The sequence below is a fragment of the Centruroides vittatus genome, unplaced genomic scaffold (assembly GCF_030686945.1).
Source record: "Centruroides vittatus isolate TY-2023 unplaced genomic scaffold, ASM3068694v2 contig_817, whole genome shotgun sequence".
Taxonomy (NCBI): Eukaryota; Metazoa; Arthropoda; class Arachnida; order Scorpiones; family Buthidae; genus Centruroides; species Centruroides vittatus.
The window spans coordinates 1,530,192-1,554,932 of NW_027122532.1; the positions used below are offsets into that span (position 1 = coordinate 1,530,192).

General features: G+C 31.2%; 1 protein-coding gene across 2 annotated transcripts in view; it reads right to left on the reverse strand.

Moving 5' to 3' along the window:
- The window catches only part of LOC136982256 (fibrillin-2-like), a 66,288-nt gene that overhangs the window by 24,715 nt on the left and 16,832 nt on the right, over window positions 1–24,741 (reverse strand). For both annotated transcript variants that reach the window (XM_067278724.1, XM_067278723.1), the window contains exons 9-17: window positions 22,630–22,803; window positions 19,149–19,271; window positions 18,158–18,280; window positions 16,495–16,617; window positions 15,896–16,018; window positions 9,626–9,748; window positions 6,136–6,261; window positions 3,599–3,721; window positions 959–1,084 (exon numbers count right to left, since the gene is read on the reverse strand). In XM_067278724.1, coding sequence (XP_067134825.1) covers window positions 959–1,084; window positions 3,599–3,721; window positions 6,136–6,261; window positions 9,626–9,748; window positions 15,896–16,018; window positions 16,495–16,617; window positions 18,158–18,280; window positions 19,149–19,271; window positions 22,630–22,803 — 1,164 coding nt within the window. The remainder of the gene's footprint in view (window positions 1–958; window positions 1,085–3,598; window positions 3,722–6,135; window positions 6,262–9,625; window positions 9,749–15,895; window positions 16,019–16,494; window positions 16,618–18,157; window positions 18,281–19,148; window positions 19,272–22,629; window positions 22,804–24,741) is intronic.

Consider the following 24,741-nt stretch of genomic DNA (forward strand, 5'->3'; position numbering starts at 1 on the left):
TAGTGGGAATTATAGGCCACGCGTGTCGAATCGTCCCTAGTATGGTTATATCTGAATTAGTAGTTCTGGAGGTGAAGAATGGATAGAGATCCAGGTAGTGTAATTGGCAACGCAACCACACATTATGCGGGAGTTGTGGGTTCGTGTCCTGCTTCGGACAAATTCATTTCTTCCGGTACATTACTAAATTAATATTTATTAATCAAATTTATCACAAAATAGCACCTAGCATATAACAACTACCTCTGGGCCAAATTACTCAACATTTAATTATTAATAGGGGCATTAATTTAGCCCGACATAATCTGGCAATCGTTCGGCTTTAATCTAATATTTGGGTTTATTTTTTTTTTACTAATATAAACATCCATAAACTCTATGAAAGGTTAATTTTACATTATTTCTTAAATCACAGATTATTAAATTGATGTTACAATAAAATTTTGATATGCATAATGTAAGGTTACTTAAGCTTACGGTAAAAATGTGATGTCTATAAAATCGGTTTTCGTAACGGTCGCTGATTTAAGTATTAAAATAAAATTATATTTTAAAAATTCAGATGTTGTTACTTTATTTTATTCACTTCAATAACTGAAGTATTTCATTTAAATGAATTCATTGAAGTAGAATTTGTATTGATTAATTATTAAACTTTGATAATCAATGATTACAAATCTCATTAATTATTAGCATAGTGGAATGAAACAATTATGACATGTTTATAAAGTCTAAATATTTTGATCTTACATTAGAATAATTACTTACAGAATCTAATCAATTAAATCATTTATTTATTGAATTATTAATACTTAACAATGTGATGTATTCCTTCTAGTGTCTGTGTGATTATCAATCAGCTATTATTACATTGAGAGTAATGAGTTTTCAAGAATAATATGCAAGAGAATCGACAATACGATCAAAAAATAAAAATTAAAAAATATATTTTTCTCACCTGTGCATGTGTATGAATTATTTTCTGATAGAACATATCCACTGCTACACGTGCATTGAAAACTTCCTACCGTGTTAATACAACCTTGATGACATCCACCTTTATTTAACGCACATTCGTCAACATCTAAAAAATTTATTAAAGATTAACATCACGAAATCAAATTATCAAAGTTCTTGTAATTTGGTGCAACGTATTATTGAGTTATAAACTAATTTGTACGTCTGGTTCGGGGATGGCAAACTTTTTTGAGCTCACGTGCCATTATAATAAGCATATTTAGCTTTAAAGATGTTTATGCGCGCCAAAGTTTTAGATTTTGAATAATGATATTTAAAAAAATTGAACAAATATGAAATTGCTCCAGCCTACTGCTGTTGTCAGAGTTAGTAATGTGGCCCTCAACTATAAAAAAAAACCCATGTTTTCTTCCTGGAAGAGAAGAATGGGAAGTTGAATGCATTACTTATAATCTAGGAATATATGTTTTGATTTCAAACTATGGAGTGCAAGACTGAGAATTTCATACTGCCAAGAGATATTTGGAGTGTGTTACAGGGCAAGTTTGTCAGGAAAATATTTCTTGATTTGTTTCTACAAAATCTTTGTCAAGAAACAATGTAAGTGCTGCTGAAGGTATTCTTGTTGCACATAATAGCAGTTATAGTTCCTTGGAAATTGTACATCAGGATTGCTGAAACAAATTTTGATTTGAAAATAGCAACTAATGTGTTAGAACAAAAACAGAAGCAATAGTGAACTCTGTGGTAGTTCCATCCATTGCAAGTTTTAATAAAAACCTTTGCAGACATTTCTTTTATTAGTGTTTTCTTGTTTACTAGCAACCATTACACGGTAAAGATGTTTCCAAGGTCTTATACACTGTTTTCACTACAAGAACAGGTTTGCAAATTGAAGTAGTTAATATTGAGAGCAACCCAATGAAACAGATCACCAGTAGTAATTTCTATTTCTATTTCTGCTGTCAGTGAGACACTGAACAATCCAGACTTTCAAATAAATCTGTAGATTTTGGGAATGATAATTACTAGACAATGTTTGCTGATCAATTTTCTTCTTTGATATGTTTTGCAGATGCAGTATGTTGTTTATCACAGATTTCTTTTTTAAATGACACAGATAATGCATCAAAGTTTTGAATTTTCAATCAGAAGTTCTCAAATCATTTGGAAATTCTTGAACTCTCACATGGCATGTCGCAGCCTTTCTATTAGAAATCACTGAAAAGTTAAAAAGTATTTTACTGGAAATAAGGGAATTTCTCTATAGTTGATATAGCTAATGACAGTGCCTCAACATGACTATTTTTCATTGCAAAAAATGCTTTTATGCTTTAAACTTGATAATACAAGAAATTAACTAGTAAGGTATTTTTTTTGTAAACAATTTCACAATGTTATTCATTAATTTAACTTGGAAATAATAATTGGTCATGCATTCATAAAATGTATAGAAACGGATATGATCGTTATTTATTCCCTTTTGACATTATCAGAAGCAAATATCTGGAATCTTCTAAATCAAAGTGTTCTGTATTAATTATCTTTCCATAGAGTCTTTCTTTCTTTTACATATTTACTGCCAAAATTATTTTTTACAAAATCTTTCAGGACACAGTAGAGGTCATTATCAACACTTAACCTGTTCCTGATCAGTTAAAATTTCTCCAAACTTTGAAATTCTCCCTTGTAATTCCAGCCTTTTGTTTTCCTTTTTGTTGGAAAGAACTTAATTTTGAAAGGTGAGAGTTTAACTGTCCCGCTGGATATTTGTCATCATTAACATATATTTTGATTTCCATCTGGGACCTCACAAAACATCTTCATTCCAAATATAAAAAATGATTACACTAAAAATTCAACAAGTGCACTCATTCAAGAAATAAAACAGATGTGGAGGATGGATAAGGTATTTATTGTACCTGTTGTACCCTCTTCTATTGATGTTATACCACATACAGTACACAAAAGCCTAGAAACATTAAACCTTAATAAAAACCTACACGTGGAACCTCAGAAAACTGCAATATTGAACACATCACATTGTTAGAAAGTTTCTAGACATTGACACACATACCAGAGAAGCACAGAATAACATAGAAGCTTTTAATGTAACACTTGTTTGGGTAGCTATGCTTTGACATTAGTCTGGCGTAGCACTCGGAACCGGTATCGGCCGAGCACGACATTCACAACAAAATAATAATAATATCTGACACACTTTCCAATGTGCCAGACATTGTTAAAGCTACCATAATTTACATTTGGAATATAAAAGTTTTAATACTTTTTGGCCCACCCGTGGCCGAGCGGATAAAACCACCGAACACCGGTAGTCGGTCACGGGTTCGAGTCTCGCCAACAGGCTGGCCACGTAGAGTTTTTTGGGTTTTCTTCTATTAATATAGTAATAGTTTTCTTCTGTTAATTAGTAACAGTTATAAAGGACCTCCCAGGAGGCATCCCTTCAGAAGACCATCCAAGTGTCACATTGCCATATACAAATAAAACCAATTTAATACTTTTTACTCTAATTAAAAACAATTACAAAGTGAAACATTTCTATGTTTTTATATCAGTTTGTAAAGTTTCGGTTTTAACAAATTAGATTTCTACGTACCGTTACAACTACTTCTGTCATCGTGTAATTTATAACCGTCGGGACAGCTACAGTAAAAACTTCCCGGCGTATTACTACAAATTTCAGAGCATCCACCATTATCGATGCTACATTCGTCAATATCTTGAAAAAAGAAAAAAAAATTATTGTTAATTCATAATCCATTCATTTCTTTACAATTGATTATAGTTTATAGTTTGGGTTATGTTCTTAATTAATAATCATTTAAACAACTGAAAAATTGCCATTTAACAGCATTATCAATGTAAAGAATTTCTAAATCTCTACGTCAAATTCATTTATTACCATATTCGGGAAAAGAGTTTAATTTTAATTATGGTAATTATCTTTTTCAAAATATACTTTTTGCATGTTCTTATAACATTTGTGATCATACTGAAATTTATTTACAATTGTTGGGTATATAGCATGAGGACCAAACAAACATCTAATATGACATAATTTTATTCAAATCAAGCAGCCCTTTGATAAAAGGCATCTTTGTTCAAAATTATATTTTAGTGCCACTATAAAAGAGAATTTTCAAATTAAAATGAAATTAATTTGAAGAAATTATTCTTATTTAGTATATAAATACAATATATTCACAGATATATGTATACAATATATTATATATATTTATATTTTATTATAAATTATTTTATTTAATATATATTTATTTATATTTTATACAATATATTATATATATTTAAATTAAGTTCTATACACACACACACACAGATATATATATATATGAAAACTCATCTCTATCCTCCAAATTAAGCTTTTTACCATTTTATAGCAATAATATCGGGTTGTTTGGAAAGTAATTTTGTTATTTTATTACTAGAGGAATTAGATGTATTTTTACCAGCCAATTTTATTTTAAACCACATTTTCATTATATACTTCGACAGCCGACATTTTAAGGCTTCTTTGTAAAAAATTTTGTTTGATTCTGTACAATTGTTTTTTTTTCGGTGTCCCATCAAATATGGAAAATCGAAAGCATCATTTTCCGCATATTTTGCTTTTTTGTAACTAAAAAATCAAAATGCTGTTCAAACAAGAAAAAAAATTGTGGTACATGTTTGGAGAAGATGTGTTGAGAGAAAGAGAGAAAGACGGTGCCAAAACTGGTTTACAAAATTGCGTTCTGGCAATTTTAATATCGAAGATACACCACATTCTGGATGGCCATTCGAAGCCAAAGAAAACAAAATAAAGGTACCGATTGAAGCAATCTGTTAAATTGAACTGTTTATTATTACTTAAAACGAATTGGTTTCGTTTCAAAGCCCGATATATGGGTTCCACGTGTTATTAAAGGGAGATGCTCTCTATGGTGGGATTTTAAATAAATTTTTTTTTTGAGCTTTTACCAGACAATTTAACAATTGATTCGAAAGTGTACTGCCGTCGAGTAAACAAATTGAATAATATCGTCAAACAGAAAAGGCAAGAATTGATCGACAAACAAAGTGTAGCGTTTTACCACGATAATGCCAAATTTTACACGAGTTTGGTAACTCGTCAGAAACTGTTATGGCTTAGATGGGACGTGTTATCGCACCGACCGTATTCGCCAGATCGGGCACGCTCGGATTATTACTTGTTCCGGTCTATACAATTTTTTTTTAACCGTAAGACATTTACTTGAAATGAAAATGTCAAAAATCACTTGGATCAGTTTTTTGTAAACGACGATTAAAATTTTTATGAATGTGAAATCGTGCTACTTCCAGAAACAATGACAACAGGTATTTGACCAAAATGGTCAATACATATTTCAATAAAATATTTATTTATTATAAGAATATTGCGTTTATTTTTCCATGGAAAAAACAAAATTACTTTCCGAACAACCCAATAATATAAAAATTTTTAAATAGAATCTCGTAACAAATTGTGGCACACAATTTTTAACTTTGCACAAATGTGTCTTAATGTTTTTTTCAGGGAAGTTATGCAATTCATTGCTGGATGTTTTTTTAGATGTGCTTAAATAAGAATTTAATAAATATTATGGTCTAACTTATTTAAAACTCTATCTATTTAAAACTTTTGCTTCCAGATGTATTTAAATTTAGATATATAACCTTAAGCAGTTAATCATGGTGCCATTAAGGTTATATCTAATTTTAAATACATCAGAAAGTGAAGGCTTGCTCAGGGTTCAAGTGGTGCAACTGGCAAGTGCACCACACAGCGAGCGGAGATTACAGGTTCAAGTCCCACCTGGGTCAGTTCTTTTCTTCCAGATGGTTCTAAATTATTTAATAAATTATTAAAATTATAATTATTAATTTAGTTAAGAGACGATGCCTAACGTCTACCTCTAGTAGCAAATTACTTAATATTAAAACATACATTGAATTAGTGGGTTAGAGCCTGATTATTTAAGGCAATCATTTGGTTATGTTTTTGAATATTTATTTCATAAAAATTTTGTGGTAATAAAAGATTTGAAAATAAACCACTATTTTACAATTAATATTTCTTAAATTTATTTTGTTTCATAAATTAAATTAACTCACCCAGACACGACTTTAAATCTGAAGAAAGTTGATATCCACTTTCGCAAGAACAGTTATATCCGCCTTCGTAATTATTACAAATTTGACCGCAGAGATTTCTACTGTCTTCCGAACATTCATCAATATCTATTAAAATTAAATTAATGTTACATAGTTTTTAAAAACTAACTTTTATCATCAATAGTAAAATGGTTTATTTGTCTCTTAATATTGATTATTCACATTATTTATGAGGAAAACAAAAGTTTCTGCACAATTAAATTAATGAGATTAATGATTAATTCAATTATAGTTACATGACATATATTTCCAATAATAAATTAAAAATATAAAGTAAAATTAATTACATCAAAATTTAATTATTACAGGAGACTCTTGCTAACCTAGCCTCTCAATTATCTAGTACAGGGGCCGGCAACCTTTTGAGTCGGAAGAGTCAAAAATTACAATTTACAAAATTTCAAAGTTTTTAAAGAGCCACAAAATGTTTTCTTGCCAACAATAAATAGTACTCGCATAAATAAAGTTTTTTGATAAAAAAAACTAATTTATTTATTCATATATAAGTAGTGTTTTTCACAACAAATTAGATAATATATATATGGCATTATTAGATAATTACTTATTACAGTAGAGCGTCGAAAATTGGAGTCAATTGGGGACTGGGGTTGTTCCAATTAGTCATTTGTTCCGATTTCCGACTTTGTACGAAAAAATATATTAACCTGTCCGATGTTCAAATTTTTCTCCGTTGCGTGTCGCTTCGTGTTGAATTTTCGTCAATTTTAAGCCTAACGAAAATTTTTATAATAATAATCGAGGCTATCGTATCGTTAAAAATTATTTCTGCATTTTGAACAAACAAAATAAATATATCGATGAATATAAAAAACATGAAAATTATACTTTAGAAGTAAATCTAGTATCAAAAACGTTCGATTCGGCACGACACAGTCCGACTGAAAATCGTTCCGATTTCAGGCCATTTCGATTACCGACGTTCCGATTAACGACGCTCTACTGTATTTAAGTAAAAAATTAAAACAATTAAACATTTACTTAAGTATGCTGGGGTGTAACCCAAAACCTAGTGTTCTGTGTTTTTTTTTTCTTCTGCTTTTTTTAATTTGTCATTAAAGGTCTTTATTATTAATTAAACATTTACTTACAACACTAACTTATACTTGAATAACAAACAATTGAGCAAACAAATTCAATGGGAGCGTTGGCTTTGCATGGTTTTAGAAAGTTTCGATAAATTTGGCTCATAACTTGTTTTAAGGTTCAGACACGATTCTAAATTTTCATTTGTTAGTTGGCTTCTTACTTTACTTTTAATTATATTCATGCAAGAGAACGCTTGCTCGCACGAATATGTCGATCAGAAGATAGTCAGCACTCCAAATGCCAACTTCTTCACCTCACTGTAGCAATCTGGAAGACTATTCCATGCGTCGAATATAAGTGCCTCAAGTCGCGGCATTTCTTTTAAAGCTGTCCACTTTTGTCGCGTTACGTACATACATTTCTGGACCTCCAACTCTTCCAACTTGCTTTTCAACTCTGTAAATTTTCCACTCCACAAAGCTTTACTTTTTAAATTGATCAATTGCATTTCTAGAGATCCAGTATCAATTCCAAATGGCTCAATGTGGATTTCGTTACTATTTGTGTTAAGAGGATTTACTATGAATGCTAGAGTGGTTTTGTTGGTTTTGAATTGCTCAAATCTGTCAGCAAATTCATCTTTAATTTTTTTTTATAACTGTGCTGAAGTAATTCGTGTCAACAGTTGCACTAGTTTTATCGCGGTATTGCTTTAGAAATTGAAAATGAAGTAATTTACCGCTCTGAATATCTTCTGCAAAAAGAATTAATTTTTCTTCAAAACAAACCAATTCTTCTACCAAAACATAGGCTGGGTTTCCCTTTCCTTGCAGTTTTAGATTCAGCTCATTTAATTTCGCTGTGATATCCACCATAAAGTAAAATTTTTGCAACCATTTGTTGTTCTCTAATTCAGGGTGATTAATGCCTTTTTCATTTAGGAATGTATTTATTTCATTCAAGCACAAAGCGAAACGTTTCAACACCTTACCTTTCGAAAGCCATCGCACTTTATTGTGAAGAAGGAGGTCGTATAAATAATATTTGCGTATGGAACTAAAGAGCCGCAGCTTCACATCCAAAGAGCCGCATGTGGCTCGTGAGCTGCAGGTTGCTGACCCCTGATCTAGTATACTCTCTACTGTGAAGGCCTATGCACTTCCTTTCCATGAAAATGTCATTCGTGTCGATGTTTTCCTGTTTACTTGGGTTTCTTTTCTATGTGCAGTGTTACATTTTGGGTGTTGTATCATTTGTTCACATGCCACCGAAACCAATCTGTACCAAAAGGTAACAGATCATGTCATTCATTGCGTGCTTTTGGACAGGCTTTAGGTCTATAACTCTCAGTAATTTGACATGCCTCTGTACATGAAATGGACGTGTGAGACCCTGGAAATAGTTTTTTTTTTTGTTCAAAGATGTAAAATTTAAAACTTTAAGAAAGATTATTGATGTGGAGAAATATGGCAGTGCAAGGTGTCAGATTTACCAATGTTGAGACGGTGATACCAGACTTTGACACCTTCGCTATTAGTAAAGGAAAGGATGGTGTTGGATGAACCATCCCGGGCAGACCTTTGTCGTGGCTCGAACTGGTCTCGAATTCCACCTGGAGACAGGTGAGAGACCAATAGGGGAGTGAGAAAAGAGAAGCCCAATCAATTAGGAAATGAACCAAGAACAAAAAACTTATAAAACACACCTATTCAAGGACATGATGAGCATTCCTCCTCTGTCATTCACAACATTCTCTATGTGCCATCACCGAGAGGTGTCAAAACAAAAGTTGTCGTGTGCACTAGTTACCACACCGAACTCCAACTCGCCACTGCCCCAGGGTTACCCCATCAGGACATCAGAAGACCAACTTAAATCAACACTGCTGTCGGAACACTGGACTTTAACTCTTGGACTTTGTCAAATACTGATGTAAGCATAAACTTTGATAAAATAAACAGTTTTTGTAAAATATTTCTCATTCTCATTGCCTCCACCATCGACACTCACATTCGAGAGGGTCCTAGACCATCCTGAACAAGGGAGTAAAATTCCCCCCTCTAATCAGTGTACTTACAGACAGATTAAGAAGAGTCTAATGTATTTCAAAAATTCTCTAAGAAAAACTGTTAAAATTTAAATTAAAATCAGATTTTTAAATTTAGAAATGTATACAAGCTATTTGCTTGTATACATTTAATAGTATATTTAATAGTGTATTTGCATAATAGTATATTTGTATAATAGGATCTAACTAACATTTAATAGTATATTTGTATAATAGGATCTAAAAATTAAAAAACTCTTATTACAGTAAAAGCTTTTATTTTAAAATTTTTTCAATGTGTTTTTATATTGCTACTTTTATGGAAAACTGTCTTACCTACACATGATTTCAAACTTTCAGAAAAACGATATCCATTTTTGCAGGTACAGTAATATCCACCAAGATAATTAATGCAATTATGACTGCAGTTATGACTGCCTTCCAAACATTCATCAATATCTATCAGAACAGAATTAAAATACAAAATTAAACAAAGTAATAAAGAGTATTCTTTAACACGAGTGTCAAACTGGCGGCCCCTGATGTGATTTTTCGTGGCCTGCAGCCACAATGCTCTGAAATTAAATAAAACGGTTTATAGATCGAGATTAACTGATAAACATCTATCTGCCATAAAGAAGATTGTTTTCGCTCTTTGAATCCAGATATTGAAAAACTAGGAGAAGGAAAATAGCAATGGCAGCGAAAACAATTTTAGTTTTATAAATATGTACATTAAATAAAATAAATGTTTAAATAAAAGCAATACTATAGCAATTATATATTGTCAAGTTGAATTCACTAATATAAAGCTGAGGTTAGTGCAACAAAATAAGTTAATAGAACTGATTAATACAAGATATTACAAAATGAAACACATATAGTGATATACAAAACTGAAGTTAGTACAGTAAGACCCCGCTTAATGTGGGGGATGCATTTCTAGACGACAAAGCGCAAAGCAAAACAGCGTTAAACGAGACTATTTTAACATAGAGTAAATAGGGATAGAGGAACATGCGACCAAAACATAAGCAAATTTTACTATAATTTTAAGTTATTCTTATACAGGTAACCCCCGTATAACACGGCACTTCTATAGCTCGGATTCACTCTAACACGGTTCGGGAATTAGGTAAAACCCTTGTACAACATGAAATGTATTAAAAACTGTTACCAGTTGATGATTCTCATACTGAGATCATCATATAGGATGAATAATCTCTGGTAAAATATTTACTTAAATAAGTATTTTACCCATAAAAAAATCTACTATATAAAGCTGAAAAACTGGATTCTATCACTGTATGCCAAAAATGGCTACTAGGGGTGTCCCTAGCAATTATTTAAATTAACAATAAAATATTATTTTAATTTTTACAGTATAATATTCAGTATATTATTATTTTTATTTGTAATTTTGTATGCCCCAATGCCTGCATCGGCCTTTTGTGAATCATAAATCCGATTTAAAGAAGGATTTAACAGCATGTTTTTTTAATTTTTGGAACCTAACCCCACTTTTTGCACTAGTTCTTTGTTTTGTATGACACGGATTCGCATAACACGGCAATTTTTTGGAACGTAACTCCCGTGTTATACGGGGGTTACCTGTATAAAGTTTTGCATAATAATATATGTTAAATAATGCATAAACATATGCGCACAGAAATGTAAAGTTTATTTTTTGGGACAAAGGTCCTGGCTCTTCTGAAATTCTTGTTTTTTGCGATGAAGTCATGTAGTTTCATTGGTCCCTTTTTTTCCCTTAAGCAAATGTCAGTAGCAGAAGATCGCATCCAAAACGCCTGGTTTTGCTTTGGCATCCTATCAAAATCTGGATCATTTGATACAATTTGATCAACGATTTTGGTTATCGTTACCAAACTTTTACTAAGGAAAACTGTAGAGAAAATTTTTTTGGTTCTTCGTCTTCAGAATCTATTTTCCAGTTCTACACGAATTCCTTGTTCTGCCAGTTCTTGAAGGTCGTTGTTGGTAAGGCTCTCGCCAGAAACCTGCAGTAACTTCCCAATATCCCGCTTGGCTACATCTCCCGTATCGATTAAGTTGACAATTTTGTCAACCTTACGATCAGCGATAGGCTCTTCTCGACGAGAATTCTTGGATACCTTCAGCCATAACTTTTCCACACTCCGTTCATGCATTTCTCAGTTAAGTCTTTCCAAGTGAAGCCGATATTTCTTATGGCATCCATGATGTTATATTTTTTCCAAAATTGCACAAAACAAACTAGATTTAAGGGAAGTACAGTGCTACGACGAATTGCCACCTTTTGCTGATTGGTTCGTGTTTGGGAATAATTGTATTATATACGAATCAATGAAATACCGCGTTAATTTGAATCGGTGTAAATTTTGAGCATTTTTTAGGCGTCAAGCAGACTGCGTTATCTTGAATCAGCGTTAAGCGAGACAGCATTAAGCAGGGTCTTACCGTACAATTTAACAAATTAATATAATAGCCTAGTATAGGATAATTCAAAATAAAATATACAATAATAATCATTTTTTAAAAAATGCAATATATTGATTATATCTTTCCAGGATTTAAATCTTATCAAATACTTTTTCCATTTGGAAAAAGTATTTGATAAGATTTGGAGTGCCAGGAGTATCAAATGGAGTGCCAGATTTAAAATGGTTAATAGCTCCTTTTAATTCCTCCAGTGTAAGATCTGTAAAACATTCCATTTCTATTGGGAAAACTTTATACACATCCATCGACAACTGTTCACCATTAATATATAAAGAATGTTCTTTGGAGAATTTAATAGCATAAAAATTGAACCATCTTTCCAAGGGAATTCTTGAATTATAACGTGATGGACTTTTATGTTTAAAAGTATTAATTATTTGCCAAAATATTTTAGAGTTGTAGGATGTTATCAATCTTTTAAGTTCCAAAAATAAGACTGTTTTTTCTTTTGACATAATACTTTATATTCTTTTAAATAGCTTTTATACAAAGCATAAGATTCATCCGTAGTTGAGTTTTTTGCATTGTTAAACAGTTTCTACAGATTTTTTTCTCATGATCGAACACTCACTATCATACCGTACATTTGTTATTTGTCTTTTGCAAGGTTCGGGTTTAACATCATAAATTAAATTTAGAGACATTGCCGCCTTTGCTATACATTCTACTAAATCATAGGAGGTGAGATTTCTTCCATATTCTTGTGATAAAACATTGTCTAATGTAACAGCAAATGAAGATTTACATTCATCTCTCCGCATTGCATGTTTATCACAGTATTGACTATTAGGAACTCTGGATGAAATCGGCGAGGTTATTAAAAGAAGAACAGGTGAGTGGTCCGAGCCTATCTCTAATAAGACACAGAAATCATTTACAAAACAAAAGTTTATTTCTTGTGACACTATTATGAAATCAATTATACTGTTGAGTTGAATTCACTGAACTACATAATGTTTTTTAATTGCCCTATCTATATTCCAGCATTCTTACTTCAAATTATAATTTTAAGAAAATTTATAAATGTGATGTGGACCGTGCAAATCTTACCACACACATTAATGGCCCCTTGTTTAAATAAGTTTGACACACCTGCTTTAACAGATTTTAACACTTTTAAATCTTCATTAGTATCAGTTTATTGTGCAATATGATAATGAAGTTTTTTATTAATTTTGTATTCAGTTTCAATATGTATTAATTAAGTTCAACCCCACTTGATATATGTGACTCATGAATCCGTCCTCAATCCCCCCAACTTCAATTTCTGCACTCCAAAATTGAATAGCATCAATGCCCCTTATATGTGCCGCTCACTTGCCAAATGTATTAACTCTATAAAACAAAAAGCGGAGAAAAGTGACAAAATCGTACTCACTTAACCTTTATTGTCCGGTACTGTTAAACAGTACCGGACAATAAAGTGCTTAAAGTGACAAAATAATAATCATTCTTTTTTAAAATATAAATTTAAATAAACATCGTAGAATGTATTATTGTAGATGTAGCTTTTATTTAATGACATATAAAATGTATAAGATAGCATAGATATGCTGTAATTGTTATTATTACAATGTTGGTGTGATTGAGGGAATTAATCGATTTGGCAAGTGAAAAAAGTAATAACATCAAATTCAGTTTGTTTTAAGTTATGGCAATGCAACACTTGGGCAATCTGCCTAGGGAGATGCTTTCTGCCTTTTTAAGGGAAACTGGCCCTTATTTAGGCATTACAGATGTGGAGAAAACCCAGAAAACTCTACATGGCCAGACCATCTGAGTGAGGCAGGAACCCACAACCAAACTCCCAGTGTTCGGGGAACAAAGACCGCTTGGCCACTAGTGGGCCCATCAAATTCAGTCTTCACATAGTTTCTATTATAGAGAAAGTTCATTATCATACATTTTTTTTTACAAATTTTTCACAAAAATGAATAATAGCTGTTCTGTCACTGTTACAATGGTTGTTATTATTTTGTTTAAATTGATTATTCAGCAACATAAATGATGTCTTCTTTGTCAGCTGTATTTGAGGTCCCATCATGTCAATTTGTTCTTAAATTTTTATAAGAATCATGTTTAATAGTAGGCTTGAAAAAAATTATTTTCAGTTTCATCCATCTTGATATAACAGCATAACTTTTTTTTAAAAACAATCGCCATCAATATTAAAACAATCATTCAATAATCCACAAGTATACTTCTGTGGCAGTTGGACTGTAACTAACTAATTTCTTTTACAGTAAGACCCTGCTTAATGCTGCCTCGCTTAACACTGATTTGATATAACGCGGTCTGCTCGAAGCCTTAAAAAAAGCTCAAAATTTATGCTGATTTAAATTATCCCAGCATTTCATTGATTTGTATATAATAGAATTATTTACAAACACGAACCAATCAGAAAAAAGTGGCAAAAAGGTGTACTTTCTTTAAATCTATGTTTGTTTCATGCAATTTTGGAAAAAATATAACATCATGGATGCCATAAAAAATATCGACTTTGCTTGGCAAGAATTAACTGATAAATGCACAAACGAAGTGTGGAAGAAGTTATGGCTGAAGGAATCCAAGAATTCTCAACGAGAAAAGCCTATCTCTGTATCGTCGGATTGACAAAACTCAACCTAATCGATACAGCAGGACTAGATGTAGGCGAGCAGGATATTGAGGAGTTACAGTAGGTTTATGGTGAGAGCCTTATCAATGACGACTTTCAAGAATTGGCAGAACAAGGAATTCGTGTAGAACTAGAAAATAAAGATTCTGAAAATGAAGAACCCAAAAAATTTCTCTACAGATTTCCTTAGCAAAAGTTTGGTAATGATAACCAAAATCGTTGATCAAATTGTAGCGAATGATCCAGATTTTGAAAGGAATGCAAAAGCAAAGCGAGGCATTTTGGATACGATCTATTGCTACCGACATTTGCTTAAGGAAAGGAAAAGTGACAAATGAAACTTCACAACTTTATTGCAAAAAAACAAGAATTTCAGAAAAGTCAGGACCTTCGTCACAAAAAATAAACTTTACATTTCTGTGTGCATATGTTTGTGTGTTATTTAACATATATTATTATACAAATGAATATAAAAATAACTTAAAATTAAAGTAAAATTTGTTTATTTTTGGTCGAGTGTTCCCCTATCCCTATTTACTCTATGTTAAAACAATCTCGTTTAAAGCTGTTTCATTTAGCGCTTTGTCGTCTAGGAATGCATCCCCCGCATTAAGTGGGGTCTCGCCGTACTTACTTTATGTGATGAGATAACATTAAATAATTTATCGTTATCTACAAGGCACTGATCAGTGCACAATGGAATTTCAATGGTGCTGTGTGCGCTGGTAGATTTACATTACAGTATGGAGTTAATTAGATTGGCTTCCGAAATAAATAATATTTTTTTCGACGGCCAATTAAAATTTTTTGTCATTAAATGGTATTGATCCTTATTATTATTAGGGAAACTCATTATGAATATAAAAAGTTGAGGGTATCAAGTGCTTTAAATATACTGCATCCTCGCTAAGCTGAAATAATCACTGTGGGGTCATTCAGATTAGTGAGGTTATATATAAATAAAAGGAAGTCTAAGGGGATTACAAATACGTACATTTTTAAAGATTTTTATACTATACTTGCTTCATATGTATATATTAATATTAAAATATATTGTATATATTAATTTTATAAATTATCATATTTAAAAAAAATAATCTAAGATTTCTTTTTGTTTTCAGCTTTTGTTTTTAGCTATAATATTTTTTTGTAATTCAGCTATAATCATTTTGCTGTATATTTATAATATGCAGCAAAATGAACAAAATTGATTTGGTTTAATCAGTTTGGATTAGCAAGATGGCATTATTCTAACAATTAATAAGCATATGAAACCATAAGCCAGAATCTTATTAATTTAGAAACAGATGATACAAAATAGTATATCACATAACAGCCAGGAAAGTAAAAGCACAAGTTACATATGCATTTGAATGTGTAGTTGTCAATAATTATCCTTCTAAATTGCACAAATGAAACTGATTTGAAACAAATAAATACAAATAAAATTAATATTTATTATTATTAATGCCTAGTTAACATTACATTACCCGTGCACATATAAGGATTAGACTCCGAAACTTTATATCCCTCGTTGCAAGCACATTGAAAACTTCCTTTTGTATTAACACAGCGTTGCTGGCAGGCTGTATATATGGAGCATTCGTCGATATCTAAAATAATTAATTAAAAATTAATTTTATATTATAAACAAAATAGTATAATATAACATATTGCTAATTTATTTAGAATATATTATTATTTTAATAAATAAAATTTAAAAATACAAATTAATTAATATAATGAAAACTAATATGAAATATATGAAAGTTATTCTTACAAAAAAGCTTATTAAAATCAATTTCTATTCATAAACTTATCAGAATATTTGTATTTTCGTGAAATAAAAAATTGTTCCGGTACTTTGAAACGATAAAAACAAAATTATAATTCTAACATGGCAAATAATGGCAAAACAAATGCATAATTATGAATAATTTACATCAATCTAAAGCTCACAAGCTAATGCCTATCAATCAAAAATAGAAACACTGATTTTCTCAAAGGAAAAAAGTTATGTGAGTTTGTAATTTCCATCAAAAATTAAAATAAATACTTGAGTAATTTTAAAAGTTGAAGTTATGCATACCGATGCAATTGATTCCATCTTTGTCTAATTTATAACCTTTCGGACAATTGCAGTGAAAACTTCCCGGTTCATTAGTACAAGAATACGAACAGCCACCATTATTAATGCTGCATTCGTCAATATCTAAAAAGGAGGACAAAATTAAACACAGTATGAAAATATTGAACAAATAAAGTACTAATTTTAAATTATAACTGTAAAAGTCTGTCTCAAAATTGTCAATATACTGTTTTTTCATTCAAATTAAATTCTTGTAATTCTGTAATTAAAATAGTTCAGATTTTAAATATTTAATAATATTAAGTATTAAATAATATAAGGTGTCAGCCCACTGCTTTGATGGATTCAGAAGCTCTCAGAGCTAAACCCAGAGGTTGTTTTAGCAAGCCCGTAATGGGCTTGCTAAAACCACCCTCTGGGTTTGACCCTCTGTTATTTGTTTGATACAATTTATGTAATAAATTTATCAAAATGATTTTAAAAAATAAAGTTACTTTGATAATACTTCATATATATAATCAATATTTATGATTTATGAGTTGTGTGGAATGCAAAAACAAGCAAGTGAGCAGACACAAGAGAAGTTGCTAATGTGAGGTGGTTTGGATACATAGAGCACATGAGCAAGGAACAACTGATGAAGTCAGTCTATGTTGGTGAGGTGTGTGGCAAGCAACCTAGGGGCCGCCCGGCAAAGAGATAGACAGATGGTGTGCAAGAGGCTTTGATTATAAAGAATATTGTGAGTATGCACAAACAAAATCAGCATTAATGTGTAAAAAAGGCCTCATTGAGTGTGAAAGAAGTGAGAGAAGTATGTTTGGGTTGAGCAGTGTGGAGGCAGCGCATTCACTGCCAACCCGAAAGGGAAAAGGTGTGAACATATATTTGTATATATCAATATGCTATATACATTAAACAGGAATTTAATTACTAGATATTATAGAATTTAACATTTTTATAGTAATTTCATTAATCTGTTTTATAAAAAATGTTTTTACATAAAATTTAAGTCATTGATGTAATTTCAATAATTGGGCTGAAATTTTAAAATTTCAGATTTATATATTCCCACTGGCATCCATCTGTTGTCTGTCCTTCCTCAATCTTGAGAATGGAGTTAGGTAGATGAAAGTCAAGACCAGATGCAGAAAGCTTAGCAGCCGGATGCTCCAATTAACTATATACAATCTTCCAGTTTAGACCAGAAAATCATATTATTTCAATTATAAAATTTTTTCTAGAATAGAGTTAGATAGATAGAAAGAAAGAAAAAAAAGAAAGATAGATGACTGCATGACTCTCTTGTTAACAGGAAAAGTATGATGTGCAGGGACAAGACACTACTAAAATCAAGAGCATTGGGCATCGAGATCTAAAAAATTGCAGCCCAGCATTCTGACAATGTCACAATAAATATTTGATTACTTTTCTTATTAAGTTGTTGATGTCATTTAAATAATAATTTGATTAAATTAATATTTAATAATAATAATTTTTAAATATTACAAATTTTAACTTTCTTGCTTTAGAAACCAGTATAATTATCAGATTATACTCATTAATATAGTTGTTTAAAGTAATTTTCTATCATTTAACATTATTGAGTTTAATATTAAATATCTTTAACACACGTAAAAAGTTTAATTTAATTTTATTTTACCTTTACAACTTTTGTTATTAACTAACTCAAAGCCAGGAGCACATGTACAGTTAAAACTTCCAATAGTATTAACACAATAATGATGGCATCTATGTAATTGTTTATCTTCACATTCATCAATATCTGTAAAAGTATTTGCATCAAAAAGATAATATAAATAAATAAATAACGAAGTAATAATATATAGGTTTCTAAAATACTAATTATAAATAATAATTTATATCTAAATTAAAATTCTGAAAGTGAAGATCAGCATGCATCTGCATGGTAAGCATAAGTTGCAGGTTTGGATTCCATTCCAGGCAGATTTTCTTCTTCCAGAACATTCTAAATTAAAAATTTATTTATTTATAATTTTTAAAATTATCACAAGATGGTAGCCTAACAACCTATCTCTAGTCAAATTACTCTCTAACTAATTATTAAATTAGTCTTACATATATAAACATCTCACAACCCGATGTTATTAATCGGAGCCAAATGATTGCCATAAATTATCGGGTTATTTTCTCGTTACTAATGTAATTTAAATTCTAAGTAGTTAAGTATTAAAAATAGGAGTTAAGCACCATCCTTTATTAAATTTTATAATTGTAATACATTAAATAACTTAGAATTCTGAAGAAAAGAATCGATCCAGAGAAGGACTTGAACCTGCAACTCCTGCTTACCGTGCGGACGTGTTACCAGTTATGCTACCCCAGATCCTGAGCAATTCTTCACTTCCAGACATATTTAATTCTTGATATAACCATCCATGGTTACTCGTGGCGCCAACTGGGGATGGCTCCTATGCCCATTACTTATATAATCAATCATCCACTATGATTAATATCATTGTGTTGTGAGATGTTTATATATGTATATATACACCACGACAAGGTAAAGTGACAGTCAGCCGAATGCCATAGTGGGTGATTATATAGGAAATAATTATTTATAAAAGATGTTAGATTTGTAATTTATAAATTAAATTTTTATTTCTACATACCTTCACAAGATCCGTCGTCAAGTAAGTGATATCCAGACAAACACGAACATTGAAAACTTCCAGGAGTATTAGTACAGTTGTGTTTACAAGTGTTCAATTGATCAGATTCACATTCATTAATATCTGTAAAGTGTTTATTAATAATTTAAGAACTGTTTTAATAATGACATGTTGCTAATGACTAATGCTGCTATGAAAATAAATTAGAGTTAATATAGTATTTTTAACTTACAATAAATGATGTTAGAATATCATAAATTAGCTTTTTGATGTGACAGATAGCACTAATCATATCAAATGATACTTTATATTAAATTTGAAAGAAAATATTTCTTTAATTAATTAATATAGAGTGGATCTCCATGTAACACAACAATCATGCTATGTTATATTTGCATAATGTTATTTCTCCTTAAGTAAATATTGGTTCATGTCATGTTAAAAATTCAGGTAATGCAATACTCTATGCTGAACTGGCCAAAAAGTTGATTGAAGCATCATTTTTGATTAATTTTAGCCAACATAACCTATTAAAACATGAAAAAATTTGTAATTTTCCTGAAAATATGAAATTCATGATGTCCATGGATATATCAAAGAACTCATTTTATTGAACTACAAATGAAAATGATTTTAAATAGAAAATATGCAAGAAAAAAGTGGAGTTTGGCAACTTTCTCTATATCCTAACATGAAGAATTATCATTAATTAACTCCCCTATAGGCACTTAGAGTTTTAAAAGCTCACTTGGTGCATTGTATCTGCTGGATACATAGTGCAAATTAATGCAATTTTTATGTTTTTACAGATATATATGCTTGATGCAGTTATATCTTTGATTTCTACACTTTCTCTACTATCTAACAGTATAAAATACTTGTGGGTTTAAAAAATATTAGATTTTTATTTATATTTTCTTTAATTTGATCTGTAAATGCAAAAAACTAAACTTATCAAATTTCAACTTACTATAAATCATTTCAGATTTCACTTATCAGATTTGTTGAATTTTAAAGGAATGTATTATATTTCGACTTTGGGGTAGTAAAGGTTTGTTTATTTTCTCCTGCAAAAGTAATAGACTCTGCTGGTCCCTGCACTATGAAGGACAACAAACTGTGAGGTTCTAGATAGGTCCAAACCCTCACTGAAATTCACATTAAAAAATTTTTTTAAAGAAAAAAAAGAAGCTAAAAATAATTTTTTGTATGAAAACACGACACAAACTTTTAAACAATAGAAGAATGTAAGTCTATCGACCATCTCTGGTTGGGGATTGAATTAAACTTTGATTTTGACCTCTCCTGCAATCTAAGTTGAGATGTCATTACACATAATAGAGAGGTTGTGGTCGAAGTTCAAACGTTAAACTTGTATGGCAAGCAGAAGTACATGTTTGACGTTTGAACTCCAAGTAAAACACGTTGCGCCAAACATTCACGTCACGCACTGACTCGTGGTAACTTTACTGTTGTACGCATTTTCAATGCATTTTCAAACCGGTTGTGCTTACACGGTACTGGGTTTGTACCTTTGTACGGCAATAAAGAAGAAGAAAAAGAAGACTTGTTGAAAAATGGCAGAACACGTTTAACGACGACGAATGTTACTAGCGAAGGTAAATAAACAAATTAAACTATTTTAAAGTATTTATAGGATGTTTAATAACACTAAATAATTATTTTTAATTAGCACCATGTCTCCTACTGTATGATAGGACAATCATACTTTTGTTGAGAAAAATAGTGGCTTACGTAAATCCGAAAGCAGCACGGAAAATTATTTTTAGAAAATTTACAAACGTATTACGCTGTTGATGGTAGAAGATGCTGTAAAAGAACAAACCTACTCCTACAGAATGATAAGCTATTATGAACAGAAATATATGTGAATTCTATAGGCACTTCACATCACTTGCATAAAAATTGAATAATTAAATAATTTCTGGATTAAAATCATCTGTTTCTTTACAATATTATTCATAAATGCTTAAATAATGATTATTTTTAAAAAATACATTGTAATTTTAACCCCAAACACAAAAAAATGAAGAAGTTTAGGATGAACTTTTACTCGTCATGCTAGACATAGCGAACGCCATTATCAACCTTCTAGAATTGCAAGATGGCAGAACTTGACATCCAACCTTCACATTTTGGGCTGAAAACGTTGGCTGCAACCTCTCTAGTAACAAGTGGTCAACCACTTAGAAAGCGAGAATGAAGAAAAGCAACCAATCAGAATGGGCAATCAAGGACAGAATTAATAAAACCTTGGGAATTCAAAGATATGATGGCTTCTTCTCTTGAAAATTCCAAGTGACGGACCAGTTATTGTGTGTATGTCTCGTGCTCATCTTCGTCTCCCTCTCCCGACTTCGAATCGACATCTTCCCATCACCGGAAGTCGACTGCATCGTCCTGGAGTCGTCAAGACATCGAAGGTACTGTCATTTGTGAACCAGGGAAAATCCTTCATTTCAGACTACCTTGGAAAGGAGAGGAAGACCCAGAGGCCGCCACTCACTCAGAACCTCCACGATCGTGAAATCTTGTAAGCTTTTTTTGTGTCAAATAAACGGCTTCTTGTAACCATAGAGTTCTCAATGCCGATCATCCACATACAAACCCTTCACGACCCATCAATCCTCTTGACATTTCCACCCCCATTTGCAACCTTACAAAACTGCTAATCGTTTTATTACTTTGTTTTCAAAAACTCCCTTTTCTGTTAGTAGCGAGTCAAATGGCTAACAAATTGTTTTCTTGCACTTGGGGGCATGTTTTCTTTTAGATTTAACAACTAGTATTGCCAGTAATGAATTCTATAAATTTATTTTTAATAATTTAAAAAATATTGATAAAATTACCAAATAAATGTTTGGGTCACAATTACTAAATATATTGCTATGTAATGAACATAAATTTTAATTGTTGCAAAATTGAAAGTAATAAATTTTTTATCATGCTCTGATTGTGAGAAAGCAGGGTGATAACACCAAAGCAAGAAAATTGCATTGTCAAAAATAGCTGAAATGACTTATTTGAAATGAATTGGGATTGGTTCATTCATTGAAACCAAGAGAAAAAGATAGAACATGTAGCAATGTGGTAAAGTTTAAATATTCTACATTGTTATTTTATCAAATCGCGATTATTATGTGCAACAATCAAGAGCACAGCACCCTCGTGTTGCAACAGAATTTACTGCAGATGGTAGTAAAGTATTGTTTTTCATAAAATTTCTCAAACTTGAAAATCACTGTAGAAATCACTTCAGAAGATATCAGTTGAGAAATACTACAAAGTTCAACTGTTATTTATTGTTGAGAAATTCAATAAAAAAAATACATCATGAATCTGCTGGATACATACATGACAGAATGCCAATTAATATGAGAATATCATTCCAATATCTTCATATTAATGTTATTATTAGACTAATGTTGATTTTTACCTGTACATTAATGCTAATTCTCACCTTTACAAGTTCCTATTTCAGTAAGCTTGTAACCAGGCTTACATCTTGAAGATGGTGTAGAATCTGGAATTTCTTTTAATTCTTCAACTGACTGACATTGGAAGCTTCCAACTGTATTTATACACTTTTCTTTACAAGTCTGAACAAATTCTGGTATTTCACATTCATTGTAATCTAAGAAAATTTAACAAGGGAAACAAAAATTAAAATAAAAACACAGTCAATCAATTTTACAAGTGATATTATATTTTATGAATAATAAAACTATCTACAATTTGTATGCTATTTAAACATTTGTGTAATACATTTGTTGATGAAAGCTGATGTATACTATCTCTTGTATATTTATTTTTTCTGAAATACTAAGGAACTAATAGCTTGTCAACAATAAAAAATGTCTTATTCAAACTTAAAGAGTTCACAGTCTTTGCTGTTGTACAATAATTTGAATATCATGGTATTTCAGTGATAGCAAATGCAGGCACTTAAGTATGAGGCAATCTGCCTATAAATTGAATTTAGCTTGGGATCAAAATCTACCACAATAGGCCTGGTTTAGATTGGTTGGAGGTAGAATTTCTGGTGGTTAGTTGTTCTATTTCATTACTTTTGAACCTACAACTTTTGAGCCATCGCTATGCAATAACCTTGTGTCAACATGATTTTCTCAATTTGTCTGTTCTTTTTTAGTGTTTTCCATATCTGTATAATGCATGTAGCACATCTTTCCAGCATCCCAAAAGCTGCTACTTTTTACTGGAAGGGGTTACTATACTGTGCTGGTATGAAAAATGGGTAATAATCTGGTTTATAGTACACCTTGATGGTGACTCCTCTATTTCTGAACCTGATATTCAAGTCAAGGAAATGCACTGATGATTGCTGAATTGGTCAAGTTGTAGCTTGCAACCATACGGATTGTTGTTAAATTTTCTGTTTATAACAGATTTACATTTCCATTCCATGAACACATCTACATCTATATATCTCGTGTACAGAATGATGTTGGATAGAAACCTAGGTACTATTTTCTTTTCCAGGGTCCTCATCAACAATTCGCAAATGTCCCCTAAAAGGGAACCGTCCATAAGTACTCCATGTTTTTGTATAAAAGTGTTGTCATTGTATTTGAAGAATGAATGATTATTTATTATGACGTCACAATGTCAGGATGCAATTTTTAATCATATTTTTAGTTTATTCAATCTAAAATATATGCTCTCTACCTCAAATTAGTAGTGGCTTGCCCCTGTACATCATACTTTTCCTTTAACAATAGAGTCATCCCAGTTGCCTAACACCTTTTGGGAGAAAATTTTTGAACTAAAATAACGTGACTTCCGGTTTGCATCAGTTCTTATAGTTAATTAGGGCTTCCAGCACATAAGTTTTTCTTATCTGGTTCTCTCTTTCATCTATCTAACTCCGTTTAGAGGTTAAGGAAAGACAGACGGACACACAACAGTGAGAATTTATAGATCTACAATTTTTTCAGATTGTAGCCCAATGAAATACACCATTAGATATTGGTAATTTCTAAAATGTGTTTGTGATGTGCTTGGCTTCTCTGAAAACATTCTAATAAAAAATTACGTAGGGCACAGAAGCATGGTTGCAATCAAATTGGGGGATAAAGTGAGACAAATTCTAAAATGGTAATGTGTTCATCATTAAATACCTTAATTTCTCACAATTTAGCCACCAATTTTTCTGTGTGTGCACAGGTGAACTCATAATCTTTGAGACATTGTGTAAATATGTTGTGCACTTCTTTTTGAAAGTAGCATAGGCAATTTGGCTTTATTAATTATACATCTTTTTATGTTGGTCTTGTTTATGAGTTTTAGTGAATGCAAAGAGCCTTGGGGTGTCTGGATATTTTAAAATTGTTTTGTCTAAATGGAAAATCTTAGTCATGTGTATGCAAATTTGGTGGCTTGATTTTGTAGTTTGTCTAAGAAGTTGTTATTTATCTTTTCACATTCAGGTGCTGTGAACAGTGTGTCCAATTGAAAAAGGTAGATGACCTTTCCATTAGAACTAAAGCCCTACTTTTGTTTGCTTTCATTACTATTATGTCACTGTTCTAAAGCCATTTTTTACTGGCCAAAA